General features: G+C 46.7%; 2 protein-coding genes across 2 annotated transcripts in view; one reads left to right on the forward strand and one right to left on the reverse strand.

The window, feature by feature from the left end:
- ntf4 (neurotrophin 4) overlaps positions 1 to 22550 on the forward strand; it is a 270598-nt gene that overhangs the window by 221591 nt on the left and 26457 nt on the right. The window lies entirely within an intron of this gene.
- lrrc4ba (leucine rich repeat containing 4Ba) lies at positions 13348 to 17895 on the reverse strand (the record flags this gene model as incomplete). The annotated part of the gene is made up of 2 exons (XM_080775926.1): positions 13348 to 15377; positions 17641 to 17895. 2 exons carry the CDS (start codon positions 17893 to 17895, stop codon positions 13353 to 13355), a joined length of 2280 nt encoding a protein of 759 aa, XP_080632052.1. The 3' UTR covers positions 13348 to 13352.

Below are 22550 nucleotides of genomic sequence, written 5' to 3' on the forward strand. Positions count from 1 at the left end.
TCATGTGAACATATGGTCCATTGGCAGTCCAGTTCATGCGAGTGATACAAGCACTTGTTCCTGCATATATCAGAGTAGGTGTGTTACCGAGTACACAAACACGAATAAGACTAGTCCTTATACTACATGTGGCCACGGTTCAAATCCGACTTGAGTCCTTTACTGCATGTCATCCCCTCTCTCTCTCTCTCTCTCTCTCTCTCTCTCTCTCTCTCTCTCTCTCCTGGCTTTTCTGTCTCTCTGTCTCACTTAAATTATAAAATGGCAAAAAAAAAGCATTTCTGAAACACTGTATACTCCAAGTCACATAATGCATTGTGCCCACACATCCCTGCCTGTATATCACATGCAAATGCATTTGCAGCTGCACACACACACACACACACACACACACACACACACACACACACACACACACACACACACGCTTGCACGCCACACGCACACAACACAGGCACTCATCCTTCCCACTGTGATCCCAGTGGGGGCGGAGGGCCCATCCTGGGGCAACAGGGGTTGTGTGTTGGATGCTGGTGGTGCATGAGTGTGGGCTGCTCCGGTGTTGGCATAATAGCATGGCAAACACGTGGCACAGCCCTGGAGCGACAGGGTTTGAAACGCCACGGTTTGAACACATTAGCGCCCGCAGTGTCTCTGCCAGATGAATGCAGCGTGGAGCCAATCGCATATACAGCGGGGTAAAAATATAGCTGGCGAGGTGGGCGCCTGCACAGAGAGGAGGCTGCAGGCGTGGAATGAGAGCAAGACGATGAAATGAGGATGATGGCGAGGGCCAGCCCATAACCGGCATAAATCAAACCCCAGCGAGCATCGCGTATACACTGACAAGCGAGGGCAAAACACGACAAAATAACTCAAGATAGTGTGCAAATGTAACCGAAACGGACCCATTCGTAACGGGTCCGGCGATAAATTGCTGAGGATTTTATTGTGTAGATACAGGAAAAAAAAGTCAAATCGATATCTCTAGTAAAACTCCATTTCATATTGATGAGTGTTTATGACCGGTCTCTCTCTTTCTCTCTCTCTCTCTCTCCCTCTTTGTTTTGAGTGGGTTTCATATGGGATGATGTTGCAGTTCTGAGAGTTTGACCGGGGAGAGACGTATATACTGTATCTGGGTCAGGGCGGGGTGCCCTCGCCCTCCTCTCCAGGCTCCACAGAGTTCTGGCCCAAGTTATGGACCGCATTGACATCTGGTCTGGCTTTGACCCGCTGTTGGACAGGAGTCTCCATGCACCACCACCTCGGGGAGACATCTAGAGGAGGGTTGAACTGACGGCTCCATTATATCAAACGTCACAAGGTTCTCCTCCACTATACACATTGCACTAATATAGTACTACTGCTCTGCCTCTGTCTGCGACACACTATGCCCTCTGTCGGGGCTAGCTAGCGCTGCCGCGCGCGCGGTGGACTTTCACAAACCACATTTACACATCAGAAGGTTTGTAATGTAGTCTGTGGCCGGCCCCTGCCCAGCTTCAAACAAACACCAGACACGAGCAGAGTGCCATTATGACGCCGAGCCAAGGTGCCCATAAACAGTAAATCTAGGAAGCTGGAGGGCTGTTGCTGTGGCGGGGGGGATAAGGGGACTGGGGGGTGTCGGGGGGGGGGGGGGGGGGGGGGGAGGGACGGGGGGGTGCATTTGGAGCCTTGACTGTGAGCTTTGTCCTCTGAGAGGAACACCGCTGCTGCCTCAGCACTTCCTTTAATAGTTACGGATGGTTCAGGAACACATTCTGATACAGGTCCCCATACGCACCGCTCCACACACACACACACACACACACACACACACACATCAGGAAAACCGGACGGGGGAGAGAGAGAGAGCCCCTCAGCGGCATTCCAAAAATAATAATAATAATAATAAAATAAATGAATGGAGCGCTTCTAGAGAGCGCTGCTTATTCTAAAACGTTGATCCTGCTTTTTTTTCCTCTTTTCCTGAAGTCATTCTTGTAAGTGTTCTTACATAGAGCCTATTTTATTAAGAGGGAGCAGCATGACACTATAGTATATATACCTCTGAAAATGCTGTTCAATTTTTTTTTGCCACACGCATCCAGAAATCCAGAAACATCCAGAAACGAAAACCATTCCCGTCAAAAAGTCCATCACGTGTGCCATCCAATTAGATGTGTTAGGAGGAGGAAGGAGTGCATCTCATTCCCATAACAGCGTGGGACGCTATATATGTTTTGGCCATGACACCAGTCTGAGATCCATCACTCAAGGCCAGCTGACCCTGCATGCAGCCGAGTGACACAGAGGAGATAGTCATCTGGAGAGAGAGGCAGCACTCATCACTCTCACGTGACGTCACACACACCGTACACACACACACACACACACACACACACACACACACACACACACACACACACACACACACAACATCTATCTCCAGCCCTTACTGTAAGCCGTGGTGGAAAAGGTATACTCACATCACGTTTTACCTTAAGTAAAAGTATCAATACGGCAATATAGAAATACGTTATTGTCGCGGTCCGTGACTTCTGTGTCCGTGTTCTGTATCCCTGACTGTTGTATTTTTCCTGTGTTTCCCATGTTTCTTATAGTTGCCGTTAAGAGTTTCACCTTTTACCTGTGTAACCTTTATTTTGTAGTCTTGTTTTGTGCCTCCTGTATGCCCCTGTAGTTCTGTACCTGCCTTGTCTACCTTGTGATTAGTCTTTGTTTTCCACCTGTGTCCTCTTAGTCCCCCAGCCAGCCAATCCCTGTGTTGATTTGTCAGTCGTTCACCTGTGTCTAGTTAGTCCTCGTCTACAAGTATGCCCTTGTGTTTTTAGTCCCTTGTTCGTTCGTCAGTGGTTTTTTGCTCCTCGTGATTTCCGTATTCCTAGTATTTCCCCTTGCTCCTAGTTTTTCCTTGTTTCCTCGTGTTCTTCCTGTATGTTCCTGACCTCCTGTTTTTGGTTAATCAACCAATATGTAATTATGTATTCGACCCGCCTGTCCTCTGCCTTTTGTCTGCGCTTAATTGTGGTCCAACACCTGCCTGTCCAGAACCGTGACACGTTACAGTATATAAGTAAAGTCCGGAAATGAAAACATACCTTGAGTTAAAAAGTACAAAAGGAATGGCATCAAAATGTACGTAAAGTACGAAAAGTACAAAGTACTCACTATGCAGAATGTCCCATTTTAAGTTTGCCAAATGCAAATCTTTTGAAAACGGCAGATCTGCCCCTCGCGACGCATTGTGAGCTTTCTCCTTTCAAAATGGCCTATAATGTATACACAGGTCTGAGGTGGTTATATACTGTATGTCTCGTAAAAATAACAATAATCAAAATCTACAAATACCTCAAAATTGTACTTAAGTAATAAGTACAGCACTTGAGTAAATGTACTTATACAGCATGCAGTTACTTTCCACCACTGCCTAGTGCCTATACCACATCTATCTTTACCGTCTGACCGCCGACCGAGACGGACGTCTTGCGACCGTTTCGACACGGTTGCCAGGGAAACGTACGACACAAGCCATATACACGTGCTAATGGTCTGTGCCACTCTCAAATTAAGGACACCTTCACAGGACATAAAGCATGCGAGCGAGCCTGTGAAGCAAAGCAGCACAATGGGGAGCTATATGTGGAGAGGTTGGTGTTAACCTGGTGCTGCACACACACACACAGTCACAAACCGCTTAGGAGAGGCCACACCGCCGGCACGCCCCCTACCCCCAATCAATAAATCAGTCAGTTGTTGTCGGTGCGTGTGATTGTGCACGCACGCACGGTATACTTGTGTGTGTGTGTATGTGTCGGTAGGTTTGATAAGTGTACTGTGGCTCTTGTACAAATCACACTGACGTATAGTCACGCAGAGAGAAAAAAAGAAGAAAGATAGAGATGTATATACGATATTGAAATTAGGACCGATATCCAATCTCCGATTATTTGCAGGGTCGTATCGGGGCCGATATACCGATTCCCATACTATATATATATATTGCATTAATATATTATATTTATATTGAACTCATTGCTGTTTTTTTTTTTTTGATTTTTCATGTTTGTTTTGCTGGTGAAAGTAGATGGTAATCCCCGCCCCCTCCCCACTATAACAGCGGGCTGCTCAGTGAGTATACACAGCCATGGGGGTCATTATTGCATCATCAATATCGGTGAAAATAATCCAGATGACTTTTCTTATCATCGTACATAAACTAGACACTGTGCCTACAGTATATTTGCTCAGACACTATATGACGTAAAATTCTCCCATTTATTGTCAATGGGAATGTAATGTTTGTGTAGGATGGAAACCTACTGTACTAATAGCTGAATATAGGAGGAGCTATATAGCGCCCCTCAAAAATATACTAATAATAATAACTATAGCGTTGCCCCGATCCGATCATGTGGTCGGAAATCGGGGGGCCGATCACGCCATTTTCAAATGATCGGAAATCGGATCGGGAGCAAAAAAAAAACATGATCAGGACATCCCCATGAGTAGCCTATCAATATTATATCCATATCATGATATTATAGACTGATTTTGGATATTGTACCTAATGTGATATATGACATGAGTGTTCTATAAAATCAAATGATCGGAATTCGGATCGGGAGCAAAAACCATGTGATCGGGACGTCCCTAATAATAACCTATACTCGCATCTGTGCTCAGCCTCCGGCGGAAGCATCGTTATCACAGTGACAAAACAGCCTGGACAAAAAGCACACTGCTATATAGAGCGTCGCAGTCCCGCCCCCTTTCATGACGACGCCAGGCCCGGGAAATAATTCCCAATGCATTTTTCCCATAGACATTTCAAAAAGTATTTATTTAAAGACCTTATAAGCATCGTACAAAGCCGAGTTAAGCCTCGCACAAAGCCAAACTCGAGTTGTGACAAATCATGACAACAAACACAATATTTTGGACCAAACAATATACAAAGAAGAAAAACGGCAAAAGAAAAAAAAGTGTTTTCTTCTTGTTTCTAATTATTTGTTCGGCCGGGGAAAAATTGTGTTTGTTGTCATGATTTGTCACAACTGGAGTTGGCTTTGTATACGAGGCTTAAAAGGTCTTTGAATAAATACTTTTTGAAATGTCTATATATAGGGACGGCATCAGGATCTGCCAGCGTGATGACGGTCAGGAACTGAGCCCTGGACTGGACCGACTGACCACCACAACACACGTCCTACACAACGGACACAGAACCAAGCCAGCCTGGGCCAGAGATCAAGGCTACACAGCCGGGGAGCTCCTCCGTGACACAGTGGCACACAAAGAGCACTGCTGCAACGTATAAGCCATTTATAATAGGACTGAGACCAGATTCTACTAAATGTCTTCTAAAATCATGATTTTGAAGAGAAAAATGTTTCTATGTCAGTGGTTCTCAAACTATTTCATGTCAAGGACTCCAAAACGTATATGTATACAGTAACTGGCTGGTAGAGAGGTTGCACACTCCAATAATCCAATTTCAACAGGTTTATTTCTCTACACATCAGGACAAACAGCCAATTCTTCAGTGTCAACTATAGCCACAGAAAATAAATATGTTATTATGTTTCATGGACCAAAGACATGAGTTAAAAATGTTCGCTGTGGAATAATATATATATATTCAAAGATTTCACCGTCATTTTCACGAAGTGGCGCGTTATATGAGCTTGTATAGATCTGGCATTTTAGTTTAAAACATTAGTTATATAAGGTGGTTAAAAGCTATATATAAAGCGACACAGACGCGTTCCAGTCCTGGGATATCTCAGCAGCTGCAGCTCATCAGTACATCATCATTCAGAACACATAGTGTGAGGCAGCAGCAGCCGAGCTGCAAGCCTTCTGGGCTGCACTGATATCAGGGGCTGTCTAAAGAAGGACTGCAAAACAACAACAACAACAACACTACAGCAATAACAATGCACATATATATAAATTATGGCGGTTTTTTGACGCTCCTGGCCTTGGCGACAGCGGCGAGAGAGAGAATTAGCAGCCCGGCGTTGCCTGACAAGCAGCCATGCATCATTGACACTATACTGGTATCAATAATGCATTGGGGGCTCTGCTGTCACCTCCCGCTGCTATTTTTAATCCATTTTGGGCGGGGACCCCTTTTGGTGTTAGCATTATGCTATATGCTTTAGCTATTGAAAAATAGCAGATCTACGAGCTTGTAGGTCTGCTATTTTTGAAAAATCGAAGAGCGACTGACATTTTTAGAATCTGATCTCAGGTCAGAATGGGTTGATCAGACCAGTGTGTGTCCAGTGGAAACCTCGTATGAATCTTGATCTCAGGTCAGAATGGGTTAAACGGTTCAATGACGGGGGGGAGAGAAATTAGGCAGTATGTAGGGAATGGGATCACACAGAGCTTGTACTGCTGAGGTTAACATCTGTGAGACCCCCCCCCAGCCCCCCCCCCCCCCTCCCCCCTCCCCTGGGATCGGCTCAAGGGCGACCATTGTTCGTATACGTTCGGTTGACCATGATAAGAAATAGAGTCTGGGGGTCTCACATGCTCAGCGACACTGAAAACCTAAACCATCATTCAGACTGAGCATTACTTATTAGAAAGCAGAGCTGCAAATTAAAGCCATCACTCAACGTATCGTCCCCCCAGATTCTCCGTGTTATGAGATATGAGACGCATCTCTGCACATATATAGCAACTGGAAATGTACAGCATGTATGTATTTAAACAAACAAACCAACAGGCAAGCAACGAAACAAACAAATAGCACCTATAAAGCAAAAAACGGCCAAAAGGAAACCAACAGGTGTTAAACATAATATTATATCCTCGGGCTAAAACGAAAGGTGTTTTGTATACACAAAATACGCTTACAGCACGTCGTGCGGCATGGAGCTGACACTAGTCTGATTAAGCTGAACTATACAGGGCGAAATAAGCAGAGAGCAACATTCAGGTCTCCTTTCCATTCCACGGCTACACTATAAGGCCTTGTTTAGACGGATAAACTGGAGGGGTAAACACCACCTGACACGAGACTTAACCCTCTTGACCCCGCTGCTTGTAACCACAGATTGACAGAGGGCAAAAGAGAGCCTTGGGACAGCGTATATAAAGAGCACATATTAAAGACGCGGCCAGCCACCGCTGAGCAGATTTTCATCTCTTGGGGTTCTTCCCATGATGCAGTATACGCCAGCGAGAGGAGAACAGAGAATATATAAGGCGAGGAGGGGGCTGCTTAAGCAAGAGAATAAAATAAATATACCCCCAGTATTTACTCAAAAAAGTGTCAGCGAGAGAGGATCAAACAGTCGCCTCGAGCGGAGGGAGACAGACAGCGCAGGTTTAAACCGGGGATTTAAAATGGAGGTCTGCCTGGCTGCACCCCTCCTCCATCTATATACCGCCTCTAATAAGCTCACCTGAATGTGCTCCACACACACACACACTCACATACAAATGCACCCACCACCCACACACACACACACACACACACACACACACACACACAGAGACCGAGCGAGTCTTCCCCACGCATGCATGCATACACATCATTGTATTCACAGTATTTCCATTAGAGCGTTGGGAGTATGTGCTCGGTGCTGTGTGAGTGTGACTCATGCTTATAGGTTGTGCTCTGCATGGTGTCACAGGGACCAAAAGTATATAGCCGATCTACAAGTTTACAACTGGCGTTGCAATTAATGTGTCCGTTTGGTTTCATTTTTACACTCTCAAGAGTTAAATTATTGTTGTAACAATCTGCATGTACACAATTAGAGAATGTAGAGGAAATTGTCGTTTTGATCGTTGCGGCCTGTTATCTCTCCTATGTGGTATACACCACATCAATACAGCATGGACATGTGTATACAACGTATTCTTTATAGTTTTGGGTGTGAGAGGCTGAACGTCATCAAAAAGGTGGTCCGTACGTGCATGCTCAAATGCCGATTAAATAATGGACCTCGATGTGAAATAAGGGTTTGAAAACCACTGCAGTACGACGACGTACGAACGGGGCTCAGTCACTGCAGCACTGTCTGTCTGTGACTGTGTCTGTGTCTGCCGCTCTACGCAGCGCTCACTATAGTCACTGCCCCCTCTCTCTCCTCACTGTCTGTGACTGTGTCTGTGTCTGCCGCTCTACGCAGCGCTCACTAGTCACTGCACCCCTCTCTCTCTCTCCACCGACCAGCCTCAGCATCAACATGGCCTCTGGTCTGTGCCTGCACTTCTCACCAGCTATAGGAGCTGTGAGTGACAATGCTTTCCAAGGTGATGAGCTACTAGTGGCCGCATATAGGCAGCGAGCGCACGTATCTGAGAAATGGAAGGGGGGGGGGGGGGGGGGTCAAAATAGCTTCTGTAACAGTCCTTGCTTCGAGCCACTGATGTAACCAAACATTGTGCACGCACGCACGCACGCACACACGCATATACCCACAATCTTGCCCACATGGCAATTTATCTCTGTTGTTAGCACGCGCATGCACGCACGCACGCACGCGCACACACACACACACACACACACACACACACACACACACACAGTCACACACACAGTCACACACACACACACACACACACACACACACAGAGGCAGATGAATATGTAAATACATTGTGTGTGGGGAATATGGATCCCTTCTGCTGGGAACAGCATATGTTAATGACTGCATGGCGTAGGGGATGAGTGTTAATCACAAGTTTAGGGTATACTGTATACGTAAATGCCTTTTGAAACGATGTAGGGGCTATGCAAATGACATGTATAAGGGATGGTATACTACGTAAATCGCATGTAGTGTAGTATACGTAGGTCGTCAATGACAGGGAAGTCGACGGCAGCGTGTTATAAACGCTGCTGCCGTGGTGTAAACAAATTGAGTGTTAACTATAAAAGAACATCGTGGTGCTTTTCACTGAAACGATGCCTGGTGGGTTGGGGGGGACGACGACGACGACAACTCTTTTAACCCATTCTGACCTGAGGTCAGATTCATACGAGGTTTCCACTGGGACACACACTGGTCTGATGAACCCATTCTGACCTGAGATCAGATTCTAAAAAAATGTCAGTCGTTCTTCGATTTTTCAAAAATAGCAGACCTACAAGCTCGTAGCGCGCCACTCGGTGGCGCGCTATGAGCTTGTAGATCTGCTATTTTCCAATAGCTAAAGCATGACATGATGCTAACTCCAAAATGGGTTCCCGGTCAGAATGGGTTAATACAGTGAAGTACCCGCCAAGCATACGCAAATGGGACTCTATAGCGCGTCGTCGTCTGCTCCCCTCTATTTGCATTCGAAACCCAAATCAAGAGCCTTTGCTATGATGAGGGGCTGTCGCAGCAGCAGCAGCAGCAGCAGCAACAGTTGCCAGGGAAACCTGATGGAAGGAAAGGAACCTGCAGGGGCACTATGTGAGGATACGGGTGCAATGAGAGAGGTTTGATTTTGCTATACTTTCCAGACGAACACGGGGCCGGGGCTGCAGAGATATGTGACATCTTAAAGGAACAAGACTGTCAGTCAGGGGGGGCATCGAGTGAGTGCCACGCGAGGTGCCAACTGTGTGACGCCGTTTGGCGCATTAGTGTCTCAGAGTTACGTAGTCATGGCAACGAGGTGTTGACATAGCGCAATCGCACTGCGAGCAGCGGCGAGCATTGATAGTGAAGGCATTCTGAGAAGCACATAGACCGAGAGTGTATTTAAGCGTGTAAACCAGAGCAGGGCCTTTCCTGTCCCCTCTGTGCAGAGATACAAAAAAAAGACTCTAACCATTTCACTGTGTCTCGTGATCTCTCATCTGAAGCAGAGCCAAGGGGACACACAAACTATTATGAGATTTCAGTGAAATTGATAACATTAATTTCAAAGAAATGTATTAATAATAAAAGCCACCAGGTTTCACAGAGTTAAATTGCCATTTTATGTGCCAGGTTTTTTAATTTTCAAAGTGACTTCTGCTAACAGAACTCTCATAATTATAACCAGTGTAATTAGCTAATTATAATAACAATAACAATATTACAGTAAAGATAACACTTGATTTAAAAAAAAAAGCAAAAAATAAAACTAGATAAAATCCCAAAATGAAAAACACTGATAATACTTTTGTTTTTAAAAGAGATCTATAAGTTTCTTTCTCTTTTTTTTTCTCTCATTGAATTGTCCTTTTCTTTAGAAAATGTTTTTTTCACCCTTTACCGTATGCCATCTAAGTCTTTCTGCCTGTTTTCGCTGAATGAACTTCGCTTACCTTTATGCGTGACAATGACCCCCGTCTGTTAGCTTCCCGCTGCTGTCATGAAGTCCATTCGTATACACGATAACACCGAGACACAGTTCGGACATGTTATAATCCTCTGCAAAAGGAGCAGGCTTCCTCGTCAGGGTTCTGTGTCGTGATCAGACGAGAGGTCCCGATTGGTTAAGACGTCGGAACAGAGTAGTCAGTGGAGGGCCGCGGCGAGGAGGCCATTTTGAGGGCTGTGTATTTCCTGCTGGAGTTCTTGTTACAGCGGTATACGGCCGAGTCTCGTCCCAGCTGTCCCGCATTAACCAAGATTATGGCAGCAGTCACACTGGTCCATATTATGGTACCATTTGAGTTTGTTTTACTGTAGAATCCCAACAGGATCGGGCATCAACAAGTTAATTTACAAATGAAAAAAGTACTTCTCGGCTATTTGTATACACTAGAAGCAGTAGTAGTACTAATAATGGGAGTTATAGTAATGATAATAATGATAACATGTTATAGCAACAATATAATAACAATATCATTAAGGTTTTGTATTACTTTCAGCTGAAACCAATAATTGTTGAGCAAATCTTTATCTTTAGAGAGCATGCTCTATAAACCGGCGTCTTTTCAGACAAATGTATAACATTGCTGAGAATTTACTGTGTTCATTTTAACCCGTGTGTTCTGTTCCTTTGGACAATGTTGGGTAACATTTACCAGGGATATTATTGGTATTTTAAAGACATTCTGAAATAGAATGTACATTAAAAAAAGAAAAAAGGTTTCTAACTCAATTTCAAGCAATGTATTTCCCCATTCTTTGTAATATTGTGTTTTATGTGGAAAAATCTACTATGTGTGCGTGCTTGTGTGCGTGCGTGCGTGCGTGTGTGTGTGCGTGTGTGCGTGCGTGCGTGTGTGCGTGCGTGCGTGCGTGTGTGCGTGTGTCCGTGCGTGCGTGCGTGCGTGCGTGGGTGGCGGGGAGTGCAGAGAATCCATCAGCCAAATGAAAACCAGTTTAATTACTATGATTCAATTACATTAATAATTACATAATTACAATTATTAAATGTACAAGCGACTATATCATTCTAAGACTTTCTTTCGATATCACCTCTATAAATCTCTTTCTCATTTACAATTAAGACATTTAGACCATTACATTTAATTTGAACCCTATCCATGGTTTAATGAAAGTCAATTTGGGGGTCCGTGACACGAAAAGGTTTGAAAGTGCCTGGTCTATAAAGCATGGCTGAGAGGTCTGTGTGTCTCTTTGATGAAATACAGTGCAAATCTAATTGAGCAAACGGCAAAGAAAGATACCGTACATCTGTCCATGAGTGCATGTGTGTGAGCAAATTAGAAATGGAGTTATTGAAGAAGCATGCATATAGTTGCCTTTTTTATTTCATATTTAGCATATAAAGTCTGTTGTCGCATACAACTTCCACCCGAGTTTGGGGTTGGGAAAAATATATAATTTTTTCTTTTAGTTAAAATCGTAAATGACACATTTTGAACTGAAAAGAACACAAGGGTTAATCACATGATAATTATAACGCAAATACGATTGATCATTGTCATCATTATTACCATTACGCTCATTATTATCAGTACCATGGCCATATTGTATATCAAACGGTGAAGAGTTGTAATCATATTTCATATTATCGCAATATAGCATAAAGATCACTCCATTCTCCAAAAATGACCCTGTTTCATGTAAATGTTGACAGGAGAAGGAACACTATTATGTGGCTACAAAAATGTCACGGCCAAAATAAATTCACTCAAAAAAAAACCCACGCAGACTTTCCTGTTTCAGCTCCGGCTCAACAGAGAGCGAACTCTCCCCAGCGTTGTCCTTTTCCTCAGCACAGAGGGAGAGGTCATCTTGTTCTTATATAGCTACAAGAAAAGTCTCCAGGGACGGACCACTACACAACAGCTGTCTGCGGTATATCCTTCGCACAAGTCGTATACGGTGTCACTCACACAAAGTCCATAAAGTACTCTTCATAATTTATTTCTTTGAATGAAAATATATTTATATATATATGTAGTGTACTTGAAGTCTTTTTTTTATATATATATTTCCATTGTCCTTTTTCTTGCCATGGCATTTCTTTTTTTTCCTTTTCATTTTTTTTTATCCCATGATATAACTCACTGTGTTATACTCTCCCTTTTTTTCCCCCCGTTTTAAAAGGAGTAGCCAGTCAGGTCATGGTGTACAAGGAGGAGAAGGTGAGAGTATAAAGAGAAAGGAGTAGCCAGTCAGGTCATGGTGTACAAGGTATAGGAGAAGCACACACAACCTCTGTTGTTGTTCATTCCCACCGCAAAGTGCTGGTCTGACATGAACTGCGTTCTGAACACTGAACAGTATAAGTCTGCACGGCTCTAATTTCTCTTTCCCGGGGTCCGTTCCTCTCTCGGTGCTTCTGGGAAGCGGTGCGGCTGCAGTACTCTGGGACCGTGTCCCAATCAACCAGGCCCATTTGTTTGCTATCCAAACGGCCCTGCCAAAGCGCTAATCCGACAACCAATCAAACCATCCGATGTTATCTCCCTATATATATACACGAGGGGGTCCTGATTGTGTCTGGTAATAATATTTGAGGCGATCTTTACAGACCTATATGTAGTGAATCTCATCGCACACGTTGTGCATTATCCATATAACTTGCCATAATGACAATGGCGGTTGGATGCCTGATGGAACTCTAGTCGGTGGTGTTTTTACTTTGGCACAGATCTTAGCAGGTTTGACATGTAATTCACTCTGAAGCTCGTCGCCTACATTGATACACGTTCCATACGTTGAAGTGTCTAGTAGGCATGACGCTAAATACCAGGGAAAGTGTTGAGTGAATGTCTATACTTCAGTCTCCGTATACCTCTTTCGCTCTGTCAATGAACTGACAATGCAAAAACAGCGTGTATGTCAAATTTGATATTTTCTGTAATCTGTCCATGAGGATAATCGGTTACAATCAGTCGCATATATTCTCCCTTCCGTCTCCCTGTTTTCTCTTAAACAGCCTCTCTCTCCCCACACCTCTAAAACCCACCGCGTATACTCACTCTCATATCTGAGTCTCTTGCACGTTTTCCTTGGAGCCGCTTTTAAACAGCAGCGGCTCGTTCTGGCCTTTTCCCATGAGGCCTTTCAGGGAACTGTAGCTGCCCAGCTGGGGCAGTGGCACGGGGGAGGGCAGGGGGCCGCCGCCCGCTCCCACGCCGCCGGCGGGACCCTGCAGGGAGCAGGAGATGGCCTGGCCCTGAGAGCACGGCGAGGGGTTGTTGTTGTTGTTGAGGCCCTGCATGCCTTGCAGGCCCATCATGTTGTTGTTGAAGTGATGGGCCTTGTAGTAGTTGAGGTGGTTGAGGTGGTCGGAGCGGGCCAGGTTGGGCAGGTTCACCACCTCCGGGTGGTGCAGCCTCAGGCTCTGGCCCCCTCCTATCCCGCTGCACCCGCCGCCACCCTGCGCCTGCACCGTGGAGCCCCCCGAGATGCCGCTGCCGCCACGCCCCCCGCCGCCGCCGGCGCAGCCGCCCGCCCCGTGCAGCTCGTCCTCCACGTTGATGATCTCGATGGCGCGCGCGGCGCCACCCCCGTGGTGCTTGTGCAGCTGGTGCTGCTTGCGCAGCTTGTAGAAGACCACCAGCATCACGGCCGCCATGAAGGTGATGGCCACGAAGCAGCCGATGATGATCTTGGTGGTCTTCATCACGTCGTCCAGGCCCGAGGAGAAGCCCGGCTCGGTGGCGGCGGCGGCGGGCACGGCGAAGGAGGTGGGCCGCGTGGCGCCGCCGCGCGACGAGGACGACCAGCCGCCGGCCTGCAGCAGCGAGGAGGCCGTGGTGGGCGCGCCGCCCCCGCCGCCCTCCGGCCACAGGAGGGACGGCGTGGGCCCCGGCCGGATGAAGGTCTCGTTGATGGCGATGAGCGCCAGGTCCTCCTTCCAGGTGGTCTCCGACTCCACCGTCTCCACGGTGACGGTGGTGAAGTAGGTGTAGTTGACGCCGTTGACGCTGTCGGCGGCGGTCACGTTGAGCACGGCCGTGGCGGTGGTGTTGCCGGCGGAGTTGGTGACCATGCAGGTGTACTGGCCCGTGTCGCGCAGCGTGACGTTGGTGAAGTTGAGCGTGCCGTCGTGCAGCACGGAGATGCGCACCTTGTAGGAGCCGTGGGTCATCAGCGTGCCGTTGGGCGTGATCCAGTTGACGGAGGTCATGGAGGTGCCGGTGCGGCACTTGAGCTCGGCGGCCATGCCCTCGGTGACGTTGAGGTCGGTCGGCGGCTCCACGATGACGGGCGCGTAGCAGGTGAAGTGGCTCTGGTCCAGCTCGCCGATGTAGCGGCCCTTCAGGCCCGGGGGCGCGTGGCAGCGGGCGCAGCAGGTGGTGTTGCTGGGCACCGTCTCCTTCAGCCACCAGCTGAGCCACAGCACGTCGCAGTTGCACACCCAGGGGTTGTGGTTGAGGTGCACGCGCTCCAGCTGGTGGAGCGGCGTGAAGAGGTCGTGGGGCAGCGAGTGCAGGGAGTTGTGGGAGAGGTTGAGCTCCTCCAGGTTCTTCAGGTCGTCGAAGGCGTTGCGCTCGATGACGGACACCTGCGAGTGCATGAGCCACAGCTTGCGGAGGGACACCAGGCCCTGGAAGGAGCCGGGCCGGATGATCTCCAGGCGGTTCCCCGACAGCTCCAGCTCCTCCAGGCGCACCAGCGCCGTCAGCTTGGGGATGTCCTTCAGCCCGCACATGCCCAGGTTCAGGTAGCGCAGGTTGACGAGGCCCACGAAGGCCGCGTCGGAGATGAAGTCCAGCTTCTTCAGCTCGCCCAGGTCCAGGCGCCGGAGCGAGGGCACGCGGTGGAAGGCGTAGCCCGGCAGCGTCTCGATGGGGTTGTTCCGCAGCCACAGCTCGCGCAGCTTGCTGAGGTACTCGAAGGCGTGCGACGGCACCAGCGTGAGGCGGTTGTCGAAGAGCTCCAGGGTGTTGAGGTTGGGGAGGCCATTGAACGCTCCGACTTCGATCTGGCGGATCTGGTTCTTGGAGAGCTGGAGGATCTCGAGGTGCCTCAGGTGCTTGAAGGTGTCTGACTTGATAACCTGTATAGGGCAGAGATAGATGGGGTTACTGTCAGACATGTATAGGGTGAGGCAAAGACAACCTGAGCCTTTCGATTGAATGAAATGTTATTTTAACACGTATGTTGTATGTATAGCACATCTTTAGTGCTTGGCATGGTCTCCCTATTAAATTGAGAAATGAACCCTGGTGGTGTACAGTAGGACAGATGGCACACTAGAAACGTACATTGTTGGAAATACATCAATCCGTCGGGAGAGACAACGGACATATAGAACTTATACAGACTGTAGCTCAGAAGTGTCCGCAAGCAGTTTTAACAATCCAACCAAGATCCACAATGAAAAATATTAAAGGTCATATAAAATCTATGTTTTTTTTTTTTTGCACAAAGAATCAGATGATATCACAGAGAGGAACAGAAATGCAAATAATCCACAATTCTGAAATTGATTGGACGCAATTCAAAATAACTGACTGTGTATTTTATTTTGTGTGTGTGTGTGTGTGTGTGTGAATTTTCTTTTCTTTACGAGCAGAAAAGGGATGTTTGGTCTCTTGAGAAGAGAAGTTTCCGGAACACATGGGTATACTAACTACAGCCCGGACATCCACCACCACCAAACGTCAGCTCTGTTCAAATGGAGAACGTTTGACGGGTGGAGTAAAACACACAGGCCCCTTAAAACTCTGACTGTGGGAGATATGTACTGTAGTATGGCCAAAGCCCTTTGTGAGGCAGAGAGAGAGAGGGAGGAAGACTCCTGGAGTCAGGCCACATGCCTGCTCTGTATGTAGAGCAGTAGAAGGAGGGGGTGATAGCCAGGCAAAGAGAGGGAGGGAGAGAAAGAGAGATGTGAGAGAGGAGGAGGAAAGAGGGAGACGGAGGGAGAGGGACGGGGACAGAGGGGAGAAGTGGGGGATGTTTAACCCATTTCGACGTGGGAACGATTCTGGAAATGTATTCTAAAATCCTGACTGTTTTCTTGAAAAAGCTATGTTTTTCAGTCGTTCTCAAACACTTTCATGTCACTTTTCACGATTCTTCAAAAATAGCAGACCTACGAGCTTGTAGATCTGCTATTTTTTAATAGCTAAAGCATAACATAATGCTACAGTACTATAACACCCAAAGGGGTTCCCGCCCAGAATGGATTAAGAGGGGGTGGGAGCCTGTCAAGGCTTTATGGTCTACTCAGTGGAGGAAAAAATAAGCCAGAGAATCTAGGATGCCTTCAGGTGTTAAAACATTTTTAGATTTTTAATCATTTCAAGTGGGGCTTCAGGATACAACAAACCGAATCTGAATTTGTGCATGGGCTATCTAAAAGAGTGGGTTTATCGTTTCATTATTATATCTTTCCTATAAGCAGCAACTCTTACAAGATGGCTGACCAAACCATGTGGATTAATTTCCCATGTGTGGGAATCAGAACCGGGAACCAACTCCTGGTTCGATCCTGCACCCCCGGGCAATGTCCTTGAGCAAGACATTGAACCCCTAACTGCTCGAATTGAACACACTGACCAGTACCTTGCATGGTTGCCTTAGCTGTCGGTGTGTGGATGTGTGACAATGGGTGACTGTAATGCATAGTGTACAGTAAGTAAAGCACTTGGTTTCAAAAAGAAAAAGCATTTTGATTTGTAAAAGACCATAGCCAGCCAGAAACTAAAAGTAAAAGTATAGCAATTCATTCATGTGCTTCTTAATGATGGTCTGTGTTTAAATGATCTCCCCTAAGCTGAAAAACCACAAATACTATATCTTGGGACTTCAGATGAATTGGTAATGCACACACTGAGGCATGGTATTCCCATGGAAATATGCCTTTTATACTTTCAGTTCAAACTACTGAAGTACTGGCACTATACTTGTCTTTTAACGAAAAAAGAAAGAAAGGAAGAAAGCACTTGCATGCTCTGCTGCAAATGCACAGCCTGAAAAGGGTACAAACATAACAGGATTTCCGCCGGTATATGACGACAGAAAACACAAAACGGACGGAAAACATTTCCACATATTTATATACTTATAAATGCTACAGATAACAAGTCTGTGAACTCATTCAATTATAGTGAGGTACTTTAAGATAACAGGTAATTTCAACAATGTTGGGTAAGCAAAAAGCAGAATTGCGAAAAGGGAAAAACGCACGCACGCACGCACGCACACGCGCACACACACGCACACGCACACGCACACGCACACGCACACACACACACACAGATGGACATTAACAATGAACAAACAGAAATGCTTATAGCGCCGCATAGATGTACCTGTATTGAGTTCTCCTGCAGGTTGAGGTATCGCGTGTTGACTGATATACTCTCGGGCACCTCGTCCAGGTTCTGTCTCGTGCAGATGACTCGGCTGGCCTGATTGGAGCAGGTGCAGTGGGAGGGGCAAGAGGAGGAGGAGGCGGCGGCTCCCACAAACTCTGGCCCAGGGGGGAGGAGCCGCAGTAACAGCTGGGCCAATAGCAGGAGGAGGGGGGAAGGGCAGGGAAGGCAGGTCACCGTGGTGATGCGCATGGCAACTGGGACATGACCCTGCTCGCGTTCCGAAGGTGTAGTTGAGGTGACTCCACACTGATGGAAGGCGCGGCGCGTTCCTCTAGTCGTCCTCCACGTGGCAATTTGCTCCCTCTTAACGATGCATCGTCTCTGACATTTTGTCCTCCTGTCTATCTGTGTTCATTTCCCTCTTGTTTTTTAAACGTAGAAATATGCAGATGAACAGATGCTATTCCCTTTTTTTCTCCTCCCGTCTCGCTGTCTGGGGATTTGAACGAGGCCTTTGAGGAGTGAGAAGAATCCAGGAGTTACTGTGAAAGAACAAAAGAGAGAGAGAGAGAGAGAGAGAGAGAGTGTGAGTGAGAGCGAGAGAGCAGATATTAACCCATTCTGACCGGGCACCCATTTTGGTGTTGGCATCATGTTATGCTTTAGCTATTGAAAAATAGCAGATCTACAAGCTCATATGGCGCCACCGAGTGGCGCGATACGAGCTTGTAGGTCTGCTATTTTTGAAAAATTCGAAGAACGACTGAAATTTTTAGAATCTGATCTCAGGTCAGAATGGGTTGATCAGACCAGTGTGTGTCCAGTGGAAACCTCGTATGAATCTGATCTCAGGTCAGAATGGGTTAAAAGACTACAGACCTGCATGTTTTCACCAGGAGAAATAATGAATAAGACAAATAATAAGTAGACATCTACAGTATCTCTTATCATGGGGGATTGTCAAAACATCGTTGAGAAGCATTACGACTCATGTCACCGCTTGTCAAATCCCACGTAATCCCTGAGCAGACATGATTTTTGCCAGCAATCACATCCTTGTACACGCATGCAGGGCAGGTGGAAAGGCAGAAAGCTTCAATTAATATAGTTTACAAGCCGTATAGGAAGTTACAGTATAGGAACGGAATGCAGGAACAGACATTCAAAGTCACAATCTAGAGTTGCCCCCCCCCCCCCACCAGTGTATCAACAGTGCATCTTTTCAGGTTTAATGTTTGCTGTCTTTATTTAGTTCAAGTTTGTTTTGTAAACAAAAACGTAAAAGGGAAAATGCACGTCATAATGTGCCTCATTAATACGTCATATTGTTTCCTAATTTGTTAATGTTAATGGTGTTTAATGTTAGTGTCGGCACCGTTTGTTTTACAACACCTAATCAACACGAGTTAGACTTTAATACATAGCGCCCCTCACTTCACACGGGTGTGATTTTCCTTTTCTGCACACAGCCGAGTTGTTGAAGAGTTAAGTGTTTTTTGAGTGGTGCAACCACTCCTACAACCAGCAATGTCCGTGTATGTACCTGTTTGTGTACCTGTTTGTGTACCTGAATGAGCACGAGTATGTGACTTATTAATAGCAGTAGGGGGCGCCAGAAACAGAGAGAGGGGTAGTGCTGTGTCTCTAATGAGAGACTCGGTGATAGAACCAATTTCCCTCTATGGTTGCGAGATCTGGGGACCATTAGCAAACCATGACCTGGAAAAATGGGATAAACACCAAACCGAGACCCTACACACAGAATTCTGCAAATCCATTCTCCGTACCCAGCGAAAAACACCAAATAATGCATGCAGGGCAGAATTAGGACGATACCCACTCATAATCAAAATAAAAAAGAGAGCACTTAAGTTCTACAACCACCTAAAAGAAAGTGACCTAGATGCACTCCATAACAAGGCACTCACACACAGTGAAACTCTAGAGAGATGCCCCCTCAGCCAGCTGGCCCTGGAACTCCGGGCACAAACACAAACAGAGCCACGAGATAGAAAACCCATTGGACTAAACCAAATTATAAAACAGCAAAGGGAAAACTATCTGACACATTGGAAAGAAGCAACACAAAAGCAGAGTAAACTAGAATGCTATCTGGCCCTAAACAGAGAATACACAGTGGCAGAATACCTGAGCACCGTGACCGACCCAAAACAAAGAAAAATCTTAACTAGGTACAGACTCAGTGAGCACAGTCTCGCGATCGAGAAAGGCCGTCATAGGCAGACCTGTATCCCGAGAGAAGACAGACTATGCACCCACTGCACACTAAACGAAGTGGAAACCGAGCTACACTTCCTAACCATCTGTCCATTGTACCAAGACATCAGAGACACATACTTCCCACAGATTACAACCACACACGGAGATTTTGAAAACATGACCAATGACAAAAAACTCCCATACCTGCTGGGCGAAGTACAACAATGTGCAAACACAGCAGCAAGATTTGTGAGTTGCTGTGATAGGAGAAGGATATCAAATGGAACACAACCACCCTAAAGACTAATCATTGTGTATATTCCTGCACTATACCTGCATCGAGTTATCTTGGTACACAGAAGTTGATCTATTGAAGATTCTGACCTTCAAAGTACATAATTTTTGTTTTGATTGTATTGCTGTATTGTTGTTTTGTTCTTTCTGCTTTGGCAATGTAAACGTATGTTTTCTCATGCCAATAAAGCCCTTTGAATTGAATTGAATTGAATTGAGAGAGAGAGAGACAGAGAGAGAGAGAGAGAGAGAGAGGGGGGGGGGGGGGGGGGGGGATTGCACCACTCAGTTCACACGTGTGTGATTTTTATGTACAGTAGGCCTATTTACTCCCAGTACCTCCCAGTTCCGCTCCTTGTTGACCAGGTTCCCCTGTCCAGCTGGTATAGGAGTCCCTATAGTGACAGAGAATACAGCGCCCTGAATACTGGCCTCCCACACGCAAAACTCTGGCAACGTGTTTGTTGTATAGTGAGACCAAGATGGAGGCCCGTTGAACTCCGCAGTCTCCACGGTGCAGGTGGGCAGGTATTTTAGTCCTGCGCCACGCAGACAGACAGACGCCCTCTATAGCCCTGTGGATTATTAATGCCGGTCTCCAACCACAACAACGCAGAGCAAACTCCGCCATGCAGGCGAGAGCGAGCCATTTCACCGCCTGCGCGAGCAGGCATACAACATTGGGTCGTGCGGGACAGCGATGCTAATTCTATTTCCATACACCGGGCACAGCGCTGTCTGATCCCAGAGGCCAGAGGATGCGGTGGCAAATGGTGCAATCTACATTAACGCTAATAGATGGCTCGGCCACCCTGAAGCAGGGCAGGCAGGGAGAGAGGGGGAGGAGGCTCCTCTCCACAGGTTCTTTATTAGACCAGAATCACCTCAAATAAGGGCATCCAGCAACCTAGAGCTCTATACAGTATAGGCAGGTTATTAATGATGATGCTTGTAAACGGTGGGACTTTGACACAAAAACTCATTTGACACGCCGATCATTCTCACTTGACGTGGTTAAAGAGGGGGGGGGGGTTGGGGGAGAGAGAGAGAGAGAGAGAGAGAGAGAGAGAGAGGAAGAGAGGGATTATTAATCTGATAGATGACTGTACGGCTGCAGGCAGAGGAGGGAATTATCAACACTACAGTAATAGATGAATACTGAACAGCAGGGGGAGAGAGAGAGAGAGAGAGAGAGAGAGAGAGAGAGAGATATGGAGAGAGAGAGAGAGAGTGAGAGAAATATAGAGAGAGAGTGAGAGAGAGAGAGAGAGAGAGAGAGAGAGAGAGAGAGAGAGAGAGAATGAAAGGCATGATGAGGGGTAAAGACTAAAGAGAAATAATGGGAAGAGCAGAGAGGAGATCAGTGGTAAAAGAAAGATTAGAAAAGTGTAAGACAGAGAATAGGGAGAGAGAGAGAGAGAGAGAGTGAGGAAGATGACGCATTAATATTAATAGTTTCTCACTCCTTTCTTGGAAAGAGAGAGAGATCCAGAGAGAGAGAGATCCAGAGAAAGAGGTAAAGGGAGAGAGAGAGAGATCCAGAGAAAGAGGTAAAGGGAGAGAGAGAGAGAGAGAGAGAGAGGGAGAGAGAGAGAGAGGGGAAAGGCTCAATAGAGAGATGAATATAAAGGAGACAGAGATGGAGGGAGAGGGGAGTGACAACACAGAGACGAATATAAAGCAGACAGGAATGGAGGAGACGGAGGTAAAGAAGACAATGTGGAAGGATGAATATGAAACAGGTGGAGAGAGAGAGAGAGAGGGGGGGGGGGGCAGGGATTGATCAATAATGCGGACCTAGAGTGCAATGACATTAAAACACACACAAGGACACGGTGATAAATCATATCAGCAGGAGAGTATCTGTGCTCAGCGTGGCCAGCGTGAGGGAACAGGACACCAGTCTGCAACCGCTCTGCTACTGGGACTGCAACACTGCCACTCATAACCTCACTCTATCGCTCTCTATCTCAGTGTCTCTCTCTCTCTCGCACGCACACACACACACACACACACACACACACACACACACACACACACATAACGTCTTCTCCATTTTTTCTCCCCCGGCTGCTGTGTGTTTAAAACGGCAGCAGCGTCGATGCACGTGCATAAAAAGAGGCACTCGAGCTCGAGGCGTGCTAGTTTGGGGCTCTCACCTTTTTCCATTTAAATCTTTCTTCCCACCCTTACCGTTGCGTGCAAATGAGAAGATCTTAAAAAGTGTCGTGGGTGGGTGGGGAGGGGCGTTGCAGTGTCTGTGTGTCTGTGTGTGTGTGTGTGTGTGTGTGCTTTAACTGCTTATTTTGGGTGGCGAGCATGCAGCACCTGAGAGCAGAGACTGAGAGAGGTGCGACAGAGGTGAAGACGCCGGTCGGGATGGATGCGTG

This window comes from Protomyctophum bolini (assembly GCF_963924005.1).
Source record: "Protomyctophum bolini genome assembly, chromosome: 11".
NCBI classification, from domain to species: Eukaryota; Metazoa; Chordata; class Actinopteri; order Myctophiformes; family Myctophidae; genus Protomyctophum; species Protomyctophum bolini.